A 23,925-nucleotide genomic window follows, 5' to 3' on the forward strand; every position below is an offset into this window, starting at 1 on the left:
TACATTGAACTGTGTGCAAAAAGCTGGTCATAAACTAGTGAAATTTAGTTATAAAATTTCCATTTTCAGAATGTTTTTCCAATGGGGGGGATATGATCTCCATGTATAAATACATCAGTGGTTCATATAGTGAACTCGGTGTAGAGTTATTCACCCTGAGGTCAACAAAGAGGACAAGGGGGCACTCTTTACGTCTGGAGGAAAAGAAATGTAATCTCCAAACACGGAAAGGTTTCTTCACAGTGAGAGCTGTGAAAATGTGGAATAGACTCCCTCAAGAGTTGGTTTTGGCCAGCTCAGTGGATTGCTTCAAAAAAGTCCTTGATTATTCTTTAGGTAACTGGATACTAACATTTATAGGTAAAGTTGATCCAGTTGATTGCCTCTCAGGGGATCAGGAAGGAATTTTTTTCCCAGCAGGAACAAATTTGATCGTGCTTTGCTGGGTTTTTTTTGGCCTTCCTCTGGATCAACTGTGCGTATAGGATTATAACTTTTTTTTTTTTTTCTATGGTTGAACTGGATGGACTTTTGTCTTTTTTCAGCCAGACTAACTATGTAACTATGTAATGGCAAGTGGGGGTCAAATCACCATTTGTTTCGATTATAGCGATAAGAACATTCTCAAGATGGAACATTTTTCTTGAGGGAATGAATTCTAAGGCTCCGTTCACACGTTTTTACTGCGTTTTGCATTTTGTTCAGCTCTTCTTTTTTTTTTGTTAAAGTGGATTATTTTTATTGCTGGGCAGAAAAAAAATGAAAAAAAAACCAAAACACAGCAAAAAATCAGGCAAAAACTAAGCAAAAACACACTACCATGCATTTCAGCTCCATTGAACTCTATTGTAGCAAAAACGCTGCTTTTTGCTTTTAAAAAAGTCCCTGACCCTTTCTGCAGCAGCTCAAAAGAGCATATATGTGAACATGTTCCATAGGAAGCCATGTTATATTTAACTGTAGTGCGTTTCTGCTACATCGCTACAATACCAATCACTGTTCCGCTATTGCACTCCAGCGCCACATAACCATTTCCTGCATTTTTCTTGCATTCCACATAGGCCACAAATATAGTTTGTATATGCCGATGTAGCCTACAGAGTGCCCCATCAGAAGGAAGTATTTTCATCTTTCTGCAACTAATATTTTAGCTTTTATGAGAGATGAAACATACTTCTTTGATCTAGGTATATACTTTTAGAGCTCTCTAGACAGATCGGAGCCCCCCTGGTGTCATGAAGCCAAAACGGCTGCTTTCTCTTATATACTTCAAGAAGATGGCACAGTCTGATTACATATACAGTGGGGCAAAAAGTATTTAGTCAGCCACCAATTGTGCAAGTTCTCCCACTTAAAAAGATGAGAGAGGCCTGTAATTGGCATCATAGGTAGACCTCAACTATGAGAGACAAAATGAGAAAAAAAATCCAGACAATCACATTGGCTGATTTGGAAAGAATTTATTTGCAAATAATGGTGGAAAATAAGTATTTGGTCAATATCAAAAGTTCATCTCAATACTTTGTTATATATCCTTTGTTGGCAATGACAGAGGTCAAACGTTTCCTGTAAGTCTTCACAAGGTTGGCACACACTGTTGCTGGTATGTTGGCCCATTCCTCCATGCAGATCTCCTCTAGAGCAGTGATGTTTTGGGGCTGTCTCTGGGCAACACGGACTTCCAACTCCCTCCAAAAGTTTTCTATGGGGTTGAGATTTGGAGACTGGCTAGGCCACTCCAGGACCTTGAAATGCTTCTTACGAAGCCACTCCTTCATTGCCCGGGTTGTATGTTTGGGATCATTGTCATGTTGGAGGACCCAGCCATGTTTCATCTTCAATGCCCTTGCTGATGGAAGGAGGTTTGCACTCAAAATCTCACGATACATGGCCCCATTCATTCTGTCCTGCACATAGATCAGTCGTTTTGGTCCCTTTGCGGAGAAACAGCCCCAAAGCATGATGTTGCCACCCCCATGCTTCACAGTAGGTATGGTGTTCTTTAGATGCAACTCAGCATTCTCTCTCCTCCAAACACGACGAGTGTGTGTTTCTACCAAACAGTTCTATTTTGGTTTCATCTGACCATATGACATTCTCCCAATGCTCTTCAGGATCATCCAAATGCTCTCTAGCAAACTTCAGACATGTACTGGCTTAAGCAGGGGGACACGTGTGGCACTGCAGGATCTGAGTCCCTGGCGGCGTAGTGTGTTACTTATGGTAGCCTTTGTTACGTTGGTCCCAGCTCTCTGCAGGTCATTCACTAGGTACCCCCGTGTGGTCCTGGGATTTTTGCTCACTGTTCTTGTGATCATTTTGACCCCACGGGGTGAGATCTTGAGTGGAGCCCCAGATCCAGGGAGATTATCAGTGGTCTTGTATGTCTTCCATTTTCTTTTTATTGCTCCCACAGTTGATTTGTTCACAGCAAGCTGCTTGCCTATTGCAGATTCAGTCTTCCCAGCCTGGTGCAGGTCTACAATTTTGTTTCTGGTGTTCTTCGACAGCTCTTTGGTCTTCACCATAGTGGAGTTTGGAGTGTGACTGTTTGAGGTTGTGGACAGGTGTCTTTTATACTGATAACAAGTTCAAACAGGTGCCATTGATACAGGTAATGAGTGCAGGACAGAGGAGCCTCTTAAAGAAGAAGGTACAGGTCTGTGAGAGCCAGAAATCTTGCTTGTTTGTAGGTGACCAAATATTTATTTTCCACCATAATTTACAAATAAATTCTTTCCAAATCAGCCAATGTGATTGTCTGGATTTTTTTTCTCATTTTGTCTCTCATAGTTGAGGTCTACTTATGATGCCAATTACAGGTCTCTCTCATCTTTTTAAGTGGGAGAACTTGCACAATTGGTGGCTGACTAAATACTTTTTTGCCCCACTGTAGGTGACAAAATCTTATTAGCACCCAGGTGCCACTTCCAGCCTGAGGAAGCTCTGTCTCTTTTCAGATGCTAATGAGTGACCATCTGTCTCTGAGTACCTATGACTGAATATTTCTTTAATGATAAGGACTGAACTAAATTTACGATTACATATTGCTACAGGTCACATTTCAGCTACTCAAATATGTACATTTATGTCAAAAGTGCTATCACACTTTGAATGACAATTGCGCGGTTATGCAACACTGTACCCATATGAATTTTTTTTTGAGAAAGATAAAACTTTATTTTGGTGTTATTTATTCACCACTGGGATTTTAATTTTTTTTACTATATAAATGAAAAAGTCAAAAAATTTGATAAAAAAGAGTTTTTATTATAAAATTTTGCAAATAAATAATATTTCTTTATAAATCTTGGCAAAAATGTATTCCGTTATCTTTTTAGTAAAAAAATAATAACCCAAATTAGTTTATAACCAAAGATTATAATTAAAAACATTTGTTTTACATTTTTATTTTATTTTTTTATATTCTTATTTATGTTTTTTTTTTAAATACTGTCACCCTAGCAGTACAGTGTCATCATAGTGACACTGTACTACTTGTGGGGGGTGATGAAGATTGCTAAAAAAGCAATCATTTCTCCTTCTCTCTGGCTGCATTCTTGCAGCCATTGATTAATTCTGTGAGAGCTGTGATTGGTCACAGCTTGTCACATGGTACAAGACTGTTGTGAATAGCCCTGCACCATGTGACCTCTGTGATCATTCACAGATTTCACTAGTAGTAAGCAATGATGTCAGAAGTGACATCTTATACTGTTCATGTGATCACTGATTGGCCAATCAGTGATCACATGATCGGGACCTCACACAGAGGTCCCGTACAGCGATCAGTGTTCTGCTGTGTCCTACAGGCACCAGATCGCGGAAGTGAAGGTATTGATTATAGTTAGCAGAAATGATTCATAAACAAATGCAAGCCAATAGCAATTCCACAAAGAGGAAGAACAGACACTATAGTTCTCATACAGGTGATCAGAGCAAAATCTGACAGTAGACAAGATATTCAGTTTTTAGCCTTGGTTCACAGTGCGTTTTCTGCAAAAAAAAAAAAGGTGCATGCACCTTTTTAAAAATGTGGGTGTAGGGAAATCACATGGCCTTTTTGACCATGCAATTTCCCTGTGGTTCCAGCACCCGCAAATGTGCTGAGAAGCATGGGGGTGCCACTCAGAGTAGGGTGCAGCGTGGTGTCGATGGCAGAGATCACACAGAGGCTGAGTATTGTAAACGTTCCAACAAGGTACATACAGGAGCGGTGGGTGCGCACAGCTGCCTGGAGCCACTTACAGGATGCAAAGCAGAGATTCAGTATCTTAACCACTTGCCCTCCAGAGGATTCCCCCCCCCCCCTTTCCTGACCAGGCTATTTTTTCCGATAAGGCACTGCATTATTTTAACTGACAATTGCGCAGTCATGCAACGCTTCACCCAAATGAAATTTACGGCCTTTTTTTCCCACAAATGGAGCTTTCTTTCTGTGATATTTGATCACCTCTGCGGTTTTATTTTTTTCGCTATAAACAAAAAAAAGACCGACAATTTTGAAAAAAAAAACAATAAATTTATGCCAAAATGTATTCTGCTCCATGTCTTTGTTAAAAAAAATCCCAATACGTGTAAATTAAATGGTTTACATGAAAGTTATAGTGTTTACAAATGGAGGTATAGATACTGGAATTTTTTTTTACTAGTAATGCTGGCGATCAGCGACTTATGGCCCCTACCCAGAGCTTCAAAATCATGTATATATACGTTATTATGTGCACCCGTGCCGCCCTGTAGCAGTATTTCTACTATAGGGCGGTGTGGAACCTGTTAAACAATGCTGACAGTTTCTGCAACAAGGGAAAGTCAAAGACTACTCTGAAATAGAATCATAACAGTCAAAATATAATATCTCATGGGGTTGCAGATAACACGTCACATATTAATATCTCAAGATCCACAAATAAGCTGCTTACCAATGTGAGCTCATGCCAAATAGAAGAGACCAGACAGGGAAGAACTCTGTTGTGATGGCAGGGGCTCCAGTGGAAAGGAGGGGATTCTGATAGGATGGGGGAACTCTGATTTTAAGGAGATGGTGTAATGGGAGGGCTCTGATACAAAGGTGACTGATTCTGAAGTGATGAGTGGAATCTGATGTGAAGAGGAGACTCCCCCATGTAGCACCAAGGAGTCCGTGACATAATCATCCAGTAGAGATGTCAGTGCCCTTCAGTTCAGGCATGGGGTGCCTCAGGATATTGCATACTTTAAAAGTGTGCCATGAATAATGAAACGCCGGTATAAAACATTTGTTTTTAATTGCAGCCACATGGAGAGGTAGGGTAGTAAAAGAGGAGAGGATAAATCGATAGTGTGCTCACATTATGACCTCCCAACTTTTTTTACTGCAGATTAGACAGGCTAGATCCAGCCCTGAGGGCAGATGATTCATGTAGCATTTACTTCCTGGATTCCATCTGTCCTTAGCTCAAGCGTAAAGGCAGGAGGGTGAGAAAGGCCCTCCTCCTAATGAAAGGAAAAAAATGAAGACTACTGGGATGTATGACATCATTTTGGCCTAGGCCAGAAACCTGGAAGCAACTGAAGAAATGTTTTAGTAGTGAAGTCTTAATAAAGTTATTTGTGTAATAAAAAATAAATAAATAAACAAGTAGATATAATATACTTTCCTGTCTATTTACTAATGCTAGGGACATAAGGATTAAAAACTGTTAATGTTGAGTGAGAGAGTTTAGTTCCACTTTAACAACTTTAGAGAAGTGTTGAAAGCAAAGTTTGCCTGTGTCAATTAAAGTGATCAATACTGGTTAATAAAACAAACTCTGCAATGAAACTCTCCACAATCTGTAAATGCATTAGACACCTCGGCTTTATCACTGCATTTCTGACTGTAACCAAACATATGGACAAAGCTTAAGTAGATAAGACTCCAAATCTTTCCTCTCCCCCTAAAAGGATGAGATAAAAAAAAACACAAAACATTGATTTCATTCTTTCCAGAAAAAAAAAATGGCCGTGTTTACATTTGCCCTAACCAGAAGTGACAAAATGCCCATCGCTTCCAGTGGCTTAGACCATAGAGATGAACAGAGACCTTCTGGTTCATGGTCAGCTCTATGATCAGCTGGTGGAACCGCCGGCTTCAGTGCTAGACTCCCCAACTGCACAGGAGAGCCCGGATGGCAGCGGGAGGGGGGACGATCCCTCCCACCCGCCACCTATAAAAGAGATCCAGTGGCGAATTAGCTGCTAGGATAACTTTTACATTGTAGAGCATCACATAAAAAACGATACAGCTGCAGTCATATACCGCTTAAACACAAACATGTATGTGATTGTGTGTTAAGTGGATAATACATTTTTTGGTTTGGGGTTTTTCACACTTTTCATTGGATGTAAGTAACTTCCCTTGTGCAATTTTTTTTCTTTGACTAAAGTCAGGCTTCAATATTTTAATTGGCATGTTGAAGAAAGGGAGGGGGGTGGGGGCAGGGAAGGAAACACATAAGCCGATTAAACATCGGTTTTAATATTTTAATTAATTTATACGATTTTATATGACTTTTTATTTTTAAACATTCACCTGATGTTATGCTTCATCCAAAACAATTTGCATGCCTTTAAGAACACATTTTTACATACATTTACACAATTTACATATTAATCAGGTCTGTGAACATCTAGCAGATTAAATGCATGTCAGGGCATGTCAGGGTATGGTCTACATGCACTATGAACACCACTTATTTGCCTGCCGTCATATTCTTATACTAAATATTCTATTGGAATGCATAAATCCATGATTACTCAAGCATAATTTGTAAAAATAGCAGTCTTATCAAGGATTTTTAATCATTTATTAAAGTGGAGTTGTAGAAAAAATAAAAATTGGCAAGTACTTGTATGTTGCAATCTGTCAATAGCATTTACACAGCAGTTTACTTATTTCTGCACTCCTCATATATAACAATTGTATTCAGGGCTGCTGTTAGAAACCATGGGGCCCCTTACAGCCAACCTGACAGGGCCCCCCAAACCATTGGGCCCCATGCAGTCAACCTAACAGGGCCCCCATCCCCACAAAAAAACACTGTTTACTATGCTTCAGTTATGAACGAACACAGTGAGTGATAGGTACCAGTCACTCATTGTGTTCATTCAGGAATGGAAGAGGCTGGTAAATTACTGTAACCAATCCCCTGTATGTTTCTCTCTGCAGCAGCTGAAAGCTAGCCATGGGGGGGGGGGGGTAGGGGAGGAGAAGGGGATTGGTTCCAGTAATTGCACCGCAAGCCTGGGCCCCGTAGAGGAGGACTGGTGGTACCCCCTTATCCACAGCCCTGGTTGTATTATTTGTTGCTTCTGCCAGTAGATCTCTTATTTTTCCACTTCCAGTAACAGGATGATGACATCACACAGCACTGTTGTCAGGACAGTTTTATGCGGATGTGTAGTATAAATCGACTTTAAAGTAGAAATAAAGGCAAAACGTTTTTTTTTTTCATTTTAGATATAGTAAAGGAGGGTTATTTGTCCCTGTTAGATTTTTTTTGCCATTGTGGAGATTTCTGTTCATTTCCATTCCCATTGTCAAAATAGGGAGTGAGAGGAAATCCCCAGTTTCCACTAAGGTCACTGAAGCTAGTGTCCCCATTGGAAGATTTCCCCTCTATTCCTGTTCTGGTGACAACCAAAAATTTGGGATTTTCACTTTCACTCTCAGTGATAACGATAAACAGGACAATTGAAGGGGGTGACTCTTCCTAAAGGGGGGGAACAGACAGTCATAAAAACTGACAGGTTTTCTAATCCCTCTGCACTCTATCTAAAACTAATTTTAAAAAGTTTTGCTGTTAATTATTCTTTAACCCCTTCCCACCCACCCTGGTGTCCCTTTAAAAGGTTCCAAATGCCTGTGAGTCAGAAACGATGGGCAAGCATGTGAACACTGTGATTGGCTGTCACAGTGATCATATGATCTGCGTAACTTTAACTGACAATTGCGCGGTCATGCAACACTGCACCCAAATGAAATTTACATCCTTCTTTTCTCACAAATTTTGAGAAAAAAACAATATTTTTGACTTCTTGCTATTAAACATGTCCAGTAAAAATCAAATTTCGGCATAAAATTACGCCAAAATGTGTTCTGCTACGTCTTTGCTAAAAAAAAATATGTGTAAATTAATTGGTTTACGTGAACGTTATAGTGTTTACAAATGACGGTATATATACTGGGATTTATTTTTTATTTTTACTAGTAATGGCAGAGATCAGCGACTGCAGCAGACATTCTGACACTGGGGGGAACTGACTTGGTGTCACTGACATCCCCAGTGGCACCAATACAGTGATCAGTGCTAAAAAAATACTAATGGCACTGGGCAGGAAGGGGTTAACATGGACGATCAAAGGGTTAACTGTGTGTTGGGAGTGTTTTACTAGGTGGCCATGTCAGTGTGCTTCACTGTAATCACACTGCTTTGGATGGCTGTGCTATGCACAGCTATCCAAAGCAGTGTACCAGAGCTGACAGGGAGGAGAACTGTTAGTAAACAAAACAGTTCTCCTCCCCATCAGAGATCCTCGGAAAGCACCAGGCGCCAGCGAGCAATCACCGGCTGGGACCTGGTGATTGACAGCCGAATGAAGGCGTGGGTAGGGCGCATGCGTGGATCGCACACGCCCCCTACCCGGAAATCCAAAATCACTTGTGTATATATATATGTGATTTTGTGCATCCGTGCCACCCTGTAGCAGTATTTTTACTATATGGCGGTCGGGAAATGGTTAATTATCTACATTTACACATTATCACCTTCAAAATAGTCCCCTTGCACAGCAATACAGCACTCCCAGCATTCCTGCCACTCCTGGAATGTGTAATCGAAGTCTTCTTTTCAAAGCATGTCAATCACCTTCTGCTATTCATGCTGGATCTCCACAATGTTGTCAAAACGGCGACCTTTAAGCTGAGTCTTCATCTTCAGGAAGAGGGTGAAGTCCGCAGGAGCCAAATCTAGCAAGTAGGGTGGGTGCAGAAGTGAGATCATTGCAGCCTGGGGACCAACTTGGCAGCCACACGGCGTATGTTCAAATAACACATTAGGATTGCCTGGACTGTTCCCTATGACACTGGCAATGGCAGCAATGTTGTGGATTGTTCTCCAATGGTCATCATGCACAAGTTACTGAATGGTTTCGACATTTCAACATTTGCGAGCTTCTTGAAGATCTTCCTGATCTCTCGTCATCTTCCAGTGATGTTCTTCTGCTCATGTCATATGTCTCTGTGCCAGATTTGCTCAGTTTCCTGCAGAATTTCACATTTTCTCTGGACTAGCTGTCTATGATGAAATAGCAGATGTGGTAACGTATGTGGTCAGAATAACACCAGTTGCAAAGCTCCCAATGTACACAGGATGATGCCTTTTGGCACACTGACTTATGAAGGTCGGTGCTCCCTGTGACTGTGTGTACAGCACTGTGCTGCCATCTGTTGGCATGTTATAAATCTAGTTTTGGAACTTTTCGATGCCACCTTGTATGACTGCTCATGAATATTTAATCATGTCATTGTATGCTGTTGATTGGGCTGTTTTATCAGGTCCTGGCTAAGTATTACTACAGCCTGGTCACATAGGTGGGGGTAAAGCCAGGATATATAAATGACCTGTGTTATAATAATTTAACAGTTTGGAAAGCAAAAATACATGTTGTACATTATATGTTAATATCTTCTCTTTCAGAGATCCCAGCAGTGCTGATTCCCAAGTATTCCATGATGGGACCATTTAAGGGACATCGAAGCATGAAAAGTACACGTAAGTACTTGTAATTGCAAAGAGAACTGGCCACAACTAAATTTCTCTTTCTTGCAACCCTGGTAACAGTGCCCACTTTATAGGCATATTTTTCAATATTTTTTATCTCTTTGCCCCAACATCTAAATCGCTGCTATTCCTAAAATTGCAGCCTATAGGGAACTTATTGCATTAATGCCCTGTGTGGTGTCATCTTTGCCCAAACATGTATTTCAAAGAAATGATCTTCCAGAAATGTATCTAACTTCAAATATCACATTGAAATAAGACTTTTATGTTACTATGCTTTTTTACTTTCAATTAATTTTTTATTGAAGATTGCAAAGAATATCAACAGTTGTGAAAGATTGTTTGGTTGCATAGTCAATAGATGGTTAATGAGAAAACCCATGCTGAACAGGGGCACGTTTATGTGCTTGAGAATAAAAGATTTTCAAAAAATAATGTGCCCAGGATGCAGTATTTGTATATGTGAAGGGTTTGTGGTGAGAAATGTCTCATCCAAAGTAAGGGAGGATGGGATATTTTGTTCTGGTTAAAAGGTCAAGCATTTTGCATCTTGCTGGTATTTACCTACTAATTGCCAGAAATACATTTTGGGGACAAAAAAGCAGTACCGTGCATTTTAAATATACAGTATAATGTGAACAAAATCCAAAAAAGTGCAATTTATACTGTATAGCAGATCATTTTGGATAGTACAAATATTCATATTAAAATCTAATATAAAACATTGGATTGGTAGAGCACTATACTGTAGGGTTTCTAAAGAGAAAGCAAAACAGTTATCGTCTTTCAGTTACTCTGTCTCTAACTGAAACCCAAGATGGAATCATACAAAATGAGAAGGAGAAAGATGGATTTGCTGTTCAGCTCATTCAGTTGTTTATATACAGTCAGGTCCATAAATATTGGGACATCAACACAATTCTAAAATGTTTGGCTCTATACACCACCACAATGGATTTGAAATGAAACAAACAAGATGTGCTTTAACTGCAGACTGTCAGTTTTAATTTGAGGGTATTTACATCCAAATCAGGTGATCAGTGTAGGAATTACAACAGTTTGCATATGTGCCTCCCACTTGTTAAGGGACCAAAAGTAATGGGACAGAATAATAATCATAAATCAAACTTTCACTTTTTAATACTTGGTTGCAAATCCTTTGCAGTCAATTACAGCCTGAATGCATAGACATCACCAGACGCTGGGTTTCATCCCTGGTGATGCTCTGCCAGGCCTCTACTGCAACTGTCTTCAGTTCCTGCTTGTTCTTGGGGCATTTTCCCTTCAGTTTTGTCTTCAGCAAGTGAAATGCATGCTCAATCCGATTCCGGTCAGGTGATTGACTTGGCCATTGCATAACATTCCACTTCTTTCCCTTAAAAAACTCTTTGGTTGCTTTTGCAGTATTCTTTGGGTCATTGTCCATCTGCACTGTGAAGAGGCGTCCAATGAGTTGTGAAGCATTTGGCTGAATATGAGCAGATAATATTGCCCGAAACACTTCAGAATTCATCCTGCTGCTTTTGTCAGCAGTCACATCATCAATAAATACAAGAGAACCAGTTCCATTGGCAGCCATACATGCCCACGCCATGACACTACCACCACCATGCTTCACTGATGAGGTGGTATGCTTAGGATCATGAGCAGTTCCTTTCCTTCTCCATACTCTTCTCTTCCCATCACTCTGGTACAAGTTGATCTTGGTCTCATCTGTCCATAGGATGTTGTTCCAGAACTGTAAAGGTTTTTTTAGATGTCGTTTGGCAAACTCTAATCTGGCCTTCCTGTTTTTGAGGCTCACCAATGGTTTACATCTTGTGGTGAACCCACTGTATTCACTCTGGTGAAGTCTTCTCTTGATTTTTGACTTTGACACACATACACCTACCTCCTGGAGAGTGTTCTTGATCTGGCCAACTGTTGTGAAGGGTGTTTTCTTCACCAGGGAAATAATTCTTCGGTCATCCACCACAGTTGTTTTCCGTGGTCCTCCAGGTCTTTTGGTGTTGCTGAGCTCACCGGTGAGTTCCTTCTTTTTAAGAATGTTCCAAACAGTTGTTTTGGCCACGCCTAATGTTTTTGCTATCTCTCTGATGGGTTTGTTTTGTTTTTTTTCACCCTAATGATGGCTTGCTTCACTGATAGTGACAGCTCTTTGGATCTCATCTTGAGAGTTGACAGCAACAGATTCCAAATGCAAATAGCACACTTGAAATGAACTCTGGACCTTTTATCTGCTCATTGTAATTGGGATAATGAGGGAATACCACACACCTGGCCATGGAACAGCTGAGAAGCCGATTGTCCCATTACTTTTGGTCCCTTAACAAGTGGGAGGCACATATGCAAACTGTTGAAATTCCTACACCGTTCACCTGATTTGGATGTAAATACCCTCAAATTAAAGCTGACAGTCTGCAGTTAAAGCGCATCTTGTTTGTTTCATTTCAAATCCATTGTGGTGGTGTATAGAGCCAAAAATGTTAGAATTGTGTCGATGTCCCAATATTTATGGACCTGACTGTAGCTTTATACTTGAGCTATTGAGCTTTGCAAACAACATGCCCTTTTTAACATTCCTTATTTTCATTGTTTTCCACAATAAGGACATGGATGAGCTAACATTATGCATGTTCATCAATAGTCAACACATTCGAGTAGACAGAGAGTGAAATAAAAAGGTGAAAAAGCTACCAGTGACGTCTCGCATAAAATGTCCCTGAAACACAATACATTTGAAAGAATCTTCAGTTTCTGCTTGCATATATCCTGAGTCTAGTCATTTGAGAGAAGAGAAAATGCCTTTACAATGCCTTTAACAGCAGAGCATGTGCATAAAAAAAGAACCTACAGTGTCCCCCCCCCCCTGGTGGATATGAGAATACATATACATACTGTATGTAATATTTCATATTTACCTGCTGTAAAAAAAAAACAAAAAAACATAATAAACAACAACCATCATGTTGTCTGCTTTGAACTTAGCCAGCTCTGCTGTGACCTCTTCACCATTCAATTGGCAGCTGCCTGGGATAAACTGCAGGGCAATGAATAAGAGAAGACTGTCACCACCATCCACTTCTAAGGCTACCGCCAACTGACAGGCAGAAGTCAAGATAACTAGATGAGACTGCAACTAAAGCCGACCATAGATAGATCGAAATTCAGCCGGTTCAGCAACGACCAGCCAAATATCAACCCATGTGTGGCCGTACTTGTTCAACAGAAGTTGACCAATCTGTCAAACGGGCTTGTTGCAATTTTTTTTCTTGATCAGCCGGCTGCAGCCAATCTGCCTACAGCCGCTAATCAGTGTATTCTGATAACAGAGGATCCCCACTGTTAGAATGCAGTGTCCCAGTGGGGTGGATTCCTCTATCCACCTCGCAAATCATTTTTTTCATTCATCTCGTTTAATCTATAGACAGCTTTAGATGGAACAAGCAAATATGTAAGTGTGCGGTAAGCCACAGCTGGAAATTGAGGGGAATCTTCAAAGCAAAGGTAAAGAACCTTGAACGAAGCAAAGTTTAAAACCTCTTTTCAGACCCTGATTGGGCCTTCCTTGTCCCTGACCCCATAGCAGCTGTGTGGTTTGCTGTGGAGGTAATTACTCATTTGCAGGATTCTTGTATATTTGCTCTTAGCACACAACAATAACGGAGCCTTACGGATGCATATATGTAGCAACCTGGTGTTAAGGCTCATCAGCCATGCAGCATGTTAGCATTATGCCAGAGTTATAGCATAAGTCCAGGGCCCTGGTGCAAGAAATCATGAAGCCCCCCCCCCCTTCAAAAAAAACATGATTTTGATACTTTTTTTGATTGAGATATATATATATATTAGTTAAAAATTGTCCACTGAGGGTGGTGGGGAGGATGGGATCAGTGGCAGCAGTGGTGGTTGGATGGGATCAGTGGCAGAGGTGATGGTGGGGGAATAGGATCAGTTGTAACATTGGTGATGGGGGGAGGAGATCAGTGGCAGTGCTGGTGAGGGGGATGGGATCATGGCAGCAGTAGTGGTGGGGGGGAGTGGAGGCAGTGGCAGTGCTGGGGAGGGATGGGAGATGAGATCAGTGGCAGTTCTGGTGGTGGTGTTAGGGGGGGATCAGTGGCAGTGGTGTTTGTGGTGGGGGGAATGGGATCAGTTCACTGATATTGGTGGGGGAAGGATGTGGTCAGTGACAGCAGTGGTGGTGGTGGGAACGGTGGTGGGATCAGTGGCAGAGGGCATTTTGTGGGGAGATGGGATTAGATAATTAGCAGAGGTGGTGAGTGGGGATAGAATCAGTGGCAGCAGTGGTAGGGGGAAGTAGGATAAGTTGCAGAGGTAATGGTGGGGGGAATGGGATGAAATCAGTGTCAGTGGTGGTGGTGGAGGGATGGGATCAGTGTCAGGGGTGGTGATGGGATCAGTGGCGGTGGTGGTGGTGGGATGGGATCAGTGGCAGTACTGGTGGTGGGGATCAGTAGCAGAGGTAATGGTGGGGGGGTGGGATGAGATCAGTGGCAGTGAGGAGGGGTGAGATCAGCGGCAGTGGTGGTAATGGGTTCAGTGGCAGCAATGGTGGGGGGGGGGGGTGGAGGGATCAGTGGCAGTGCTGGTGGTGGGGGGATGGGATCAGTGTCAGGGGTGGTGATGGGATCAGTGGCGGTGGGATGGGATCAGTGGCAGTACTGGTGGTGGGTATCAGTAGCAGAGGTAATGGTGGGGGGGGTGGGATGAGATCAGTGGCAGTGGTGATGGCAGTGGGGGGATGGGATCAGTGGCAGCGGTGTTAGTGAGATCAGTGGCAGCAGTGGTGGTGGTGGGGGGAGATGCGATCAATGGCTCTGGCACTCATTTGCTCTAAGTGTCAGTCGATTCCTCTCCTTGCTCATTATCTCTCATTCTGGGTCCTTTCACATGCCTCCAGTACTCCTCTCCCATCATGGGGTCTCCATCAGTGGAAAGCTCCTTCCCCTTAACTCTATTGGTCCGTCAACTATCAGCTGACTTTCTCCTCCACTTCAGTTCCTGTCTCCCGACATGGCATCTATCTGCAGCAATGGGCGGAGAAGATAGGAGAGAGGTCTGCTGAGCCAGTGAGTGCAGTGTACTACTATATCTTGACTCCCATTGTTGCCTCTAACTAGAACAGGCAGGTGGCAGCAGCGGCAGGCAACCCCCCCCCCCCCCCCACTGTTTGCAGTGCCCTTAAATGGCTGCCTATTTGGTAATCCGGCACTGGCTGGAACAGTTTAACAAGTTTTTTTAACCAAACAAATCTGCAGAAAAAAATAATGAAAAAATGTGTTTGTAACATTCTTGTGGTAACAACCTATAAATTACCTTGGTAGTATACCTCGAAGGACACAAATGAAAAGAGAAATTTCCCATTACTTACCATGACCGCGCTTCCTCTATGAGTAAAGGCTCAGCTCCCTTGATGATTGGCCGACGTAATTAAAAACGTGATTCGTGACACAGGGTTACTGCAGTCCTTTGAAAAGCTGTATAATTATTCCTGACAGGTTACACATACAGCCCAGATATGTCATCATAAAATGCATGCAGCAGCCAGCGTATAAAGGATCTGTGAAGAGAGCATATTTTTTCTTAGAAGAGCTCAAAGCTGAAATAAATAAAAATAGATTATGTTTGTAGTTTATCAGAATTCATCCCAGCGAGTACAGTCAATAACAGAATGTAGTTTAAATGGGCAGGCCACCCAGAACGGCTTCAGTTTTTGGGAAACGCAGGGTGGAGATGTGTTCTCAAGTCTCAAGGTGGCATCATTTGAAACGAGTTCACATAATCTGTTAATTGTGGAGCTAGTGTATCTTGGAAAACTTGCAGGGTATAGCATGTTGAATTTCTCCAATCATAAACTTTCTAAGTTTTGGGTAATGGAGTGCGGGATAGAAGGGAGATCAGCTATTACCAAGTATATAGGGATAGTTTCTCTGTAAGAACAATCTCTTGAGTGTGTTTTAGATTCACATTGTATAGGGTTTGATAGAATTTATGGAATGTCTTGGTAATTTCACTTGCAGTGTGTACTACTTTGTCTTTGATTTTAGGCATATACAGTTGCAAGAAAAAGTATGTGAACCCCTTGGGATTACGTGGAGTTTTGCATGAATTGAGCATAAAATGTGCTCTGAACATCATCTAAGTCACAACAATAGAAGAACACAGTCTGCTGAACATAATACTACACAAACATTAGATGTTGCCATGGTTTAATTGCACATAACATGTAAACATTTACAGTGCAGGGAGGAAAAAGTATGTGAACCTTTGGACTTAATAACTGCTTGACCCTCCTTTGGCAGCAATAACCTCAACCAAACGTTTCCTGTAGTTGCAGATCAGACCTGCACAACGATCTGGAGTCATTTTGGACCACTCCTCTTCATAAAACTGTTTCAGTGTAGCAATATTCTTGGGATGTCTGGTGTGAATCGCTCTCTTAAGGTCATTCCACAGTATTTCAATCGGGTTGAGGTCAGGACTCTGACTGGGCCACTCCAGAAGGCGTATTCTGTGCTGTTGCAGCCATTGTTTTGTTGAATTACTTGTATGCTTTGGGTCATTGTCCTGTTGCATCACCCATCCTCTGCGGAGCTTCAGTTGGCGGACAGATGGTCGTACATTTTCCTGCAAAATGTCTTGATGAACTCTGGAATTCATTTTCCCATCAATGACAACAATCCGTCCAGGCCCTGAGGCAGCAAAGCAGCCCCAAACCATGATGCTCCCTCCGCCATGTTTTACAGTGGGGGTGAGGTTTTGATGTTGGTGTGCTGTGCCTTTTTTTCTCCACACATAGTGTTGTGTGTACTTCCCAAACAACTCAATCTTGGTTTCATCTGTCCACAGTATATTTTGCCAGTAGTGCTGTGGAACATCCAGATGCTCTTTTGCAAACTTCAAACGTGCTGCAATATTCTTTTTGGACAGCAATGGCTTCCTCCGTGGTGTCTTCCCATGTACTCCATTCTTGTTTAATGTTTTCCTTATTGTAGATGTGTCAACAAAAATGTTAGCATGTGCCATAGATTTCTGTAGGTCTTTAGCTGACACTCTGGGATTCTTCTTTACCTCATGCAGCATTCTGCGCTGTGCTCTTGCAGTCATTTTTACAGGATGACCAGGCCTAGGGAGAGTAGCAACAGTGCTAAACTTTCTCCATTTGTAGACAGTCTGTCTTACCATGGACACATGAACTTTAAGGCTTTTGGAGATACTTTTGTAACCCTTTCCAGCTTCATGCAAGTCAACAATTCTTTATCGTAGGTCTTCTGAGAGCTCTTTTCTGCGAGGCATGGTTCACATCAGACAGTGCTTCTTGAAACCAGTAAACCCAAAACAGGTGTGTGTTTTTTAAGGGCAGGACAGCTGTCAGCAACACATCCAATATCATCACACTGATTGGAGTCAAGGTTGGCTCACTCCTGGCTCCAATTAGCTCTGGGAGAAGTCATTAAGCTAGGGCCTCACATACTTTTTCCTCCCTACACTGTGAATGTTTACATTTTATGTGCAATTAAACCATTACAACATCTAATATTTGTGTAGTATTATGTTTAGCAGACTGTGTTCTTCTATTGTTGTGACTTAGATGATGTTCAGAGCACATTTTATGCCCAATTCATGCCAAACCCCATGTAATCCCAAGGGGTTCACATACTTTTTCTTGCAACTGTAGCATGCATGTCTAATGGCACTGACTAAGAGTTTTCCAGTTTTTTTTCTCCATGTGAAGAATTTTTGTGAAACTAGATGGAACATGTGCTTCATTTTAAGTTCTCTAAGAGATTTTAGTTCTCTATTGCCAGTCAATAGATGAAGGTGAAGAAGAAGAAATTGTGTATGAAGTCTTTCCTGTAGAATAATTTGGTTAACAAGATCTTCAGTATTTTTTCTTTCGCTTAGCTCCAAGATCTATCAGCATGGCCCTTATAAAGGTCTTGTGGGGCTCAGGGATGGTGCTAGTGTCAGTCACCCAGTAGATGTGCCCTACATCTCCTGCTAGGCGTCCCAGGTCTTCGATGCAAGGATCCCCACCATTGCTGTAGCCAGCATCACTCTCCTGCAGGTGCAGCTGCCTGTCAGTAAGCCAAGGAAAGCTTTCCCTAGGCTACTGTTTGGATCTGAAGTATCACATGACAAACAGGAGAAAGAGCTACGCAGTAAGTAGGTCAAACATGGCGCACTGTATTCGAGGTCTGTAAATTTAGGAAAGGGAATTGTACTGGGGGACAGACTGCACTGGGGGGATTGTACTGGTAAATAATCTGACCTAGAGGGGATTGTACTGGGGGACAGACTGACCTGTGTGGGGGGGATAGACTGACCTGGAGGAGGGAATTGTACTGGGAGAAAGACTGACCTTAGAGGTGGATTGTACAGTGGGAGAGATTGACCTGGGGGGATTGTACTGGGAGGACAGATTGACCTGTGGGGATTGTACTGGGTGACACACTAACCGGGGGGGGGGGTAACTAAGATTGGTGTTGGGGATGAGAGGAATAATGCTTAGAAAGGGGATTTAGGATGCTGGTCCAGCGGTCACTTTTCCACACAAATTACAAATATCAATTATGGATGGAATTGGAAGACTCTTTATATCCGACTAAGCCAATAAGACATCTCTTGTGGATGTATTCAGAAGATCAAAAGATAATCAAATCATTTTATTCCCCACATTATCCTTTTCCCTTAATTTATTGGAACAACTGGCAACACATTATGGCTTTAAGTCTTCACATACTCCTTTGGCTCCATTGTTGCGAAACCCAGTCTTCATCCTGGGTCTTCACCCACATAATTTGACTTGGTGGACTAATAGGTTTGATCCGTACTGCAGACTTGTGCGACCATAGCAGTAGTTTGTTGAAAAACAGCCTACAAGAAAAGTATCATTCCAGATACATAACTTTTTAGATATACTCAGTGCATTTTTTGCATACTTTAAAATGCACATTGGATTTGGCCTCTTCCACCTTTATGGAATATCTCTGTAAGAATTTCAACAAGCACATGGGTCACATATCTAAGCTTTATAACATTCTGACAAATAGCCTCACAAAACTCTTTTATTTGGACATGTGGGAACAGGATCTGAATGAACAGTTAGAGGTGGAGGAGGAGTGGTGTAAGCTGGCCCATGACTCATCCAAATCTTTCAATACCTCTCTCATTGAGGCCAACCACAAGGTACTTTTAGGTGGTATATGGTACCAACAAAACTAGCTAAGTGTGTCCTCGGAGCTTCCTCTCAAAGCTTCAGAGGTTGCAGTTGAGAAGGCTCTGCCTTCTGCATCTGGGGGTTGTTTTGGAAGGTACGGAGGTTCTGGATCCAAGTGTATAATTTTATATAATCACTCACACAAACAAACCTTGTCAAATCTCCCTAACAAGCTCTGCTGGGACACCCACTAGATGGCTTACCAAGACACACTAAGAGACATATTGCATTCATTTTTTATGGCTGCCACAATCAATATTGCTAGATCCTGGTAATCCCCCATGACCCCTTTTGAGGTATTATTGAAATAAATAATGACAATTATTGGATGTGAAGGGGAATTTAGGGGGGAGAAGATTTGTGCTGGGATGGTGGAATTTAAGAGGATGATTTGTATTAGCAGAGTAAAGGGGAGGGGGGGGTGTTGGGTTGTTGTAAGAGGGAGTTTGGGGGAGGGGTGATTTGTGCGGGTGAGATTTGGAGTGGAGAGAATTAGTGCTGGGAGGGGGGGATAGTGGGGTGAAAGGATTTTGTTGGGGGGGGGGTGCAGATGATTACCGCTAGGTGGATTGGAGGGATGCTACTGGAGGACAGACTGACCTGAGAGGATAACTAAGATTGTTGCTGGAGGTGAAAGGATTTTTGCAAAGAGAGGGGATTTAGAAGGAATTTGGGAGGGAGGAGAAGGAGGATTTGTGCTAGGAAAGTGACATTAGGGTGGGATTTGGGGAGAAAGGAATTGTGCTAGGGTGGGGGGAAGATTTGTGCTAGAGAGGTAAAATTTGGGGAGAGTTGAAGGATTTGTGCTAGGAGGGTGGATTTGGAGGGGGAAGGATTTGTTTTTGGGAGGAGGCAATGGGAAGGGGGGGGGGGGGTGAGCTGGGGGAGGCATTTTGGGGGAGGAGAAAATTCTGTTGTGAGATGAGATTTTGCACTGGGGAAGGGGGAGAGGGTTAAGGGACATGTTGGAAAAGTTTTCATTGATCAGCAGCTGCAATCAATCAGTGACAGCTGCTGATCAATATAGTCTGACAGTGTCTAGTGCCGCCATCCATACAATGTCCCAACAGGAGGGATTCCTCCATCCATCTAATTTGTGTGGCCAAACAAGAAAATGTATGGCCAGCTTAACAGGTTCCTGCATTATATACACGATATTGCACATTACATACTCCTGTACAACATACATTATATTGTACATTACAGGCTCCTGCACTATATACACTATATTGTACATTACATACTCCTGTACAACATACATTATATTGTACATTGCAGACTCCTGCACATTATACACTATTTTCCTGCACTATATACATTATATTGTACATTACAGGCTTCTGCACTATATACATTATATTGTACATTACAGACTCCTGCACTATATACACTATATTGTACATTAGATACTCCTGCACTATATACATTATATTGTACATTACAGACTCCTGCACTATATACATTATATTGTACATTACAGACTCCTGCACTATATACATTATATTGTACATTACAGGCTCCTGCACTATATACATTATATTGTACATTAGATACTCCTGCACAATATACATTATATTGTACATTACAGACTCCTGCACTATATACATTATATTGTACATTACAGGCTCCTGCACTATATACATTATATTGTACATTACAGGCTCCTGCACTATATACACTATATTGTACATTAGATACTCCTGCACAGTATACATTATATTGTACATTACAGACTCCTGCACTATATACACTATATTGTACATTTCAGACTACTATATACACTATATTGTGCATTAGATACTCCTGCACTGTACATACTGTACATCTGTCCAAAGTGTTTATAGTCTCAACAGTAGCTGGTTGCTAAGCAATCCCTGACTATTTTAATGAAGTTCTTCTTTAAACAATATTTAAAACTCACTAAGTCTTTTCCCTAAATGTTCAAAACAAGAACTTAACAAATTCCTTGCCTCTCCTAAGACTGTTATCGTAGTTTAAACTTGGTTACCTCCCTGTCTGCATGGCCGTGCGTGTCACTATTGTTATGGTAGATACTGTGAATAGTGTGTGTTTCCGTAAAACAACATATGATGGCAGCTATTGTTTGTATGTGTAAAGGGTTAACTGCGAAGTTAACTGACCCAAGTGATGATCACTTTCAGTCCTCTGGCACTTGGATTATTGTCCAATGAGCTGAAACATCTCTGTAAAGGGTGAGGTTAGAGTGCCAATGTTGCAATACCTACCTTTACTTTCATTGTAGTCAACATCATTAGGAGGTGTATACTACATGTCAGGTTCACTTTAAAACTGTAATCTCCTGTAGCGTCCTCCTTGGTAGCTAGGGGGAGCTAGGGGGAGCTAGGGTCTAATTGTCAGGCAGTGGCTGAGTATCATTCTAGTGCAACAGTTAGAGGGAGATCAAATCGTGGTCAGGGCTGAGAGGCTCTGCAGGCTCTGAAATTTCTCCCTGCTCTAGAACTTTGGAGAAAGGTCTAGAAGCAGTGGGCAGATCTGAGAAGTAGCTGGTTTGCGCTCTTAGGGGATCCTGGCCAGTCCCCAACAGGAGGCTTGGCAAGGGGCCAAGACAACCCTTAAAAGTGACTGAGCCTGCTCAGCAGCAGGAGAGTTTGGGTGGAAGAGAGAGAGAAGGATGTGAGGCTGGAGGCAGGAGCCTGTGAGGGGGCCCAGATGGGAGAGGGGCTCACCTGCAGGCAGAGGACAGTGGAAGGCTGAAAACTTGGGACTTCGCTGGCCCCCTGAGAGAGGACCACCTATGAAGCAGGGAAGGAGTGGCCCAGTTAGAAGGCCTGGTAGCAGCCACCGACGCACCGGCAGTACAGGAGAGGGACCAAGTGAGTAAACCTGCATCTCCTGGGCCTGTAAGGGGAAAGTGGCACTCTGGTGGGGAACTGGATTTACTATCTTACCTGGGACTGTTTTACACTGCAGTGGCAGACACTGGATCCCCTGACCAAGGATTCACGCAGTACAGCTGGATGAGGAGTAGAGTCATCTGGGGTGGTACATTAGGAGATGCTAGCTAGCTCTCCAGAAGAGAAACTTTGCTATAAAGACTTATACATTTTTGCTAAGGAGTGTATCCTCAATTGCCATTCTTTTGGGCATCCCATACACCCCTTACCCCATCCAAGTTCTAAATCCCCTAATAAAATTTCAAAATAAAGCTCAAGGACTGGTTACTATTTCCTGATACAAGTCTGAGTGAAGGAAATGCGTGTTTCCTGGCTGTGCAGGACTATAGGGGGACCTAAATCTCTTGCAACTCCTAAGGGGGTTAGTGCTACATTTCCTTTACATAGTAAACTAATAACACATGCTGAATTTTATCCCATTAAAATAATCTGGGCGCTTCCTGTATTTTATGACATAAAAATACTTAACAAATATACCTGATATATGACAGATGAAGGTTTTGGAGCAAGCTGAAGTATTATACCCCTAGGGAATTCCTACACACATATTTCCTGCTTACCTTCCAATAGCGGGTAGCTGTGAAGGTGGAATAGGAGCACATGCTGGAGGCTCAGAATACAGAACTGAGAAGAAAGCTATCCTTCAAAAGTTTTAAAATAGTATGGAAATTGAGTTTCATGTTTTATAGAAACAGAATAATATTAGGCTAAAGCTTTTCACCACAGTAGAGTATATAGAAGAGCAAACTAGATTTAAGCCATCATAAGATCACTAATGTGAACAATATTGTGTTCTAATAACTGTGTAAGGTTAATACATGGAATCATAGTATTCAGTATATTGCTTTTCCTATTTCACATTCTTTGTTTTTCTCTGCATTTACATGCAGACCAAGATGGTTTTCAAGACTGACAGTGACAGGGGTTGGGACAAATCATAACAATGCTAGGGGTGCAGAACCATTAAAGTCTCTTCAGACTTTTGTGGCCTGCTGGAGTGCTTTACCACACATGCGGTACCATGCTGTATTTTATGTGTTATTCTGGTGTAGCAATCGTACGTACAGATATGGACGCGGACATTCATTTTGCTAAAGATCCACCATCTTGTGTCATTCTCACTCCAAATCAGTCCCCCTCCCTTTTTGTTGAATTGCATGTGGTCTGTGTGTGTGCTGAGTTCAGGAGTGCACAGGGCACAGCTGGATACACTTCATGGTTGTAAACCCAATTAGCTGGTTCCATGAGGTCTGCCAGACTCTTGCTCTGGTTGGATCGTAAAGCTAGAAACCCGTCAGTAACTGGACTTGAAAAGCATTCCGAAATAGGAGTAAAACATACATCCCACTTGGAACTACTTTTTCATACAATTTCATAACTCCCGGCAGGAAACAGGTACAATAAAACAAAGCAGATCACTTCCTATTCAGATAGGTCAGTTTAATGCGAGTCACCTGATACCTTACATCCTTAGATAACATCTACCCGAGAGCAGAAAGCGATATCTCTTTAACCGTTACAGGCAGATATGTCATATCTGGTGTCTGGACGTTCAGCAGATGATTTTGCATATTATTCTACCAGTGGATAGGATACTACATGTACCTATGGAAGGTTATTGGCTGTGGTATAAACTGGGAGGGATTTGGGTCACAGCCGGGGTCCCCGCCTAAACCACCTCCCCAAATGAGGCGATTGGCCCTTGGCTTCAGTAGACACCCTCTGCTGGGGGACTAGAAAATAGGCTGTCAGGCCTGGAGAAGTAAGATGAAGAGATTCTCCCTTTTTAACATCAGGAACCAACTTTGGGAGAAACGGTACCCTTTTGTTCAGGACACTTGAATCTGCTTAAACAAAGGACTCTGGTAAGTATTCTACCTTTCTGTTATCTCTCTGTTGTGTTATTGCTCTCTGTATTTATATATATATATATTGGCTACAT

At 42.0% G+C, this 23,925-nt stretch overlaps 1 protein-coding gene across 1 annotated transcript in view; it reads left to right on the top strand.

The window, feature by feature from the left end:
- Positions 1–9,726: 9,726 nt before the first annotated feature.
- Positions 9,727–23,925, top strand: part of LOC149456567 (spermatogenesis-associated protein 7 homolog) — a 215,475-nt gene continuing 201,276 nt past the window's right edge. The window contains exon 1 of the mRNA XM_089684816.1: positions 9,727–9,794. Coding sequence (XP_089540942.1) covers positions 9,752–9,794 — 43 coding nt within the window. The 5' untranslated portion in view covers positions 9,727–9,751. The remainder of the gene's footprint in view (positions 9,795–23,925) is intronic.

Source organism: Staurois parvus, unplaced genomic scaffold (assembly GCF_062004578.1).
Source record: "Staurois parvus isolate SC_StPar_1 unplaced genomic scaffold, SC_StPar_1.0 ptg000357l, whole genome shotgun sequence".
Lineage (NCBI taxonomy): Eukaryota > Metazoa > Chordata > Amphibia > Anura > Ranidae > Staurois > Staurois parvus.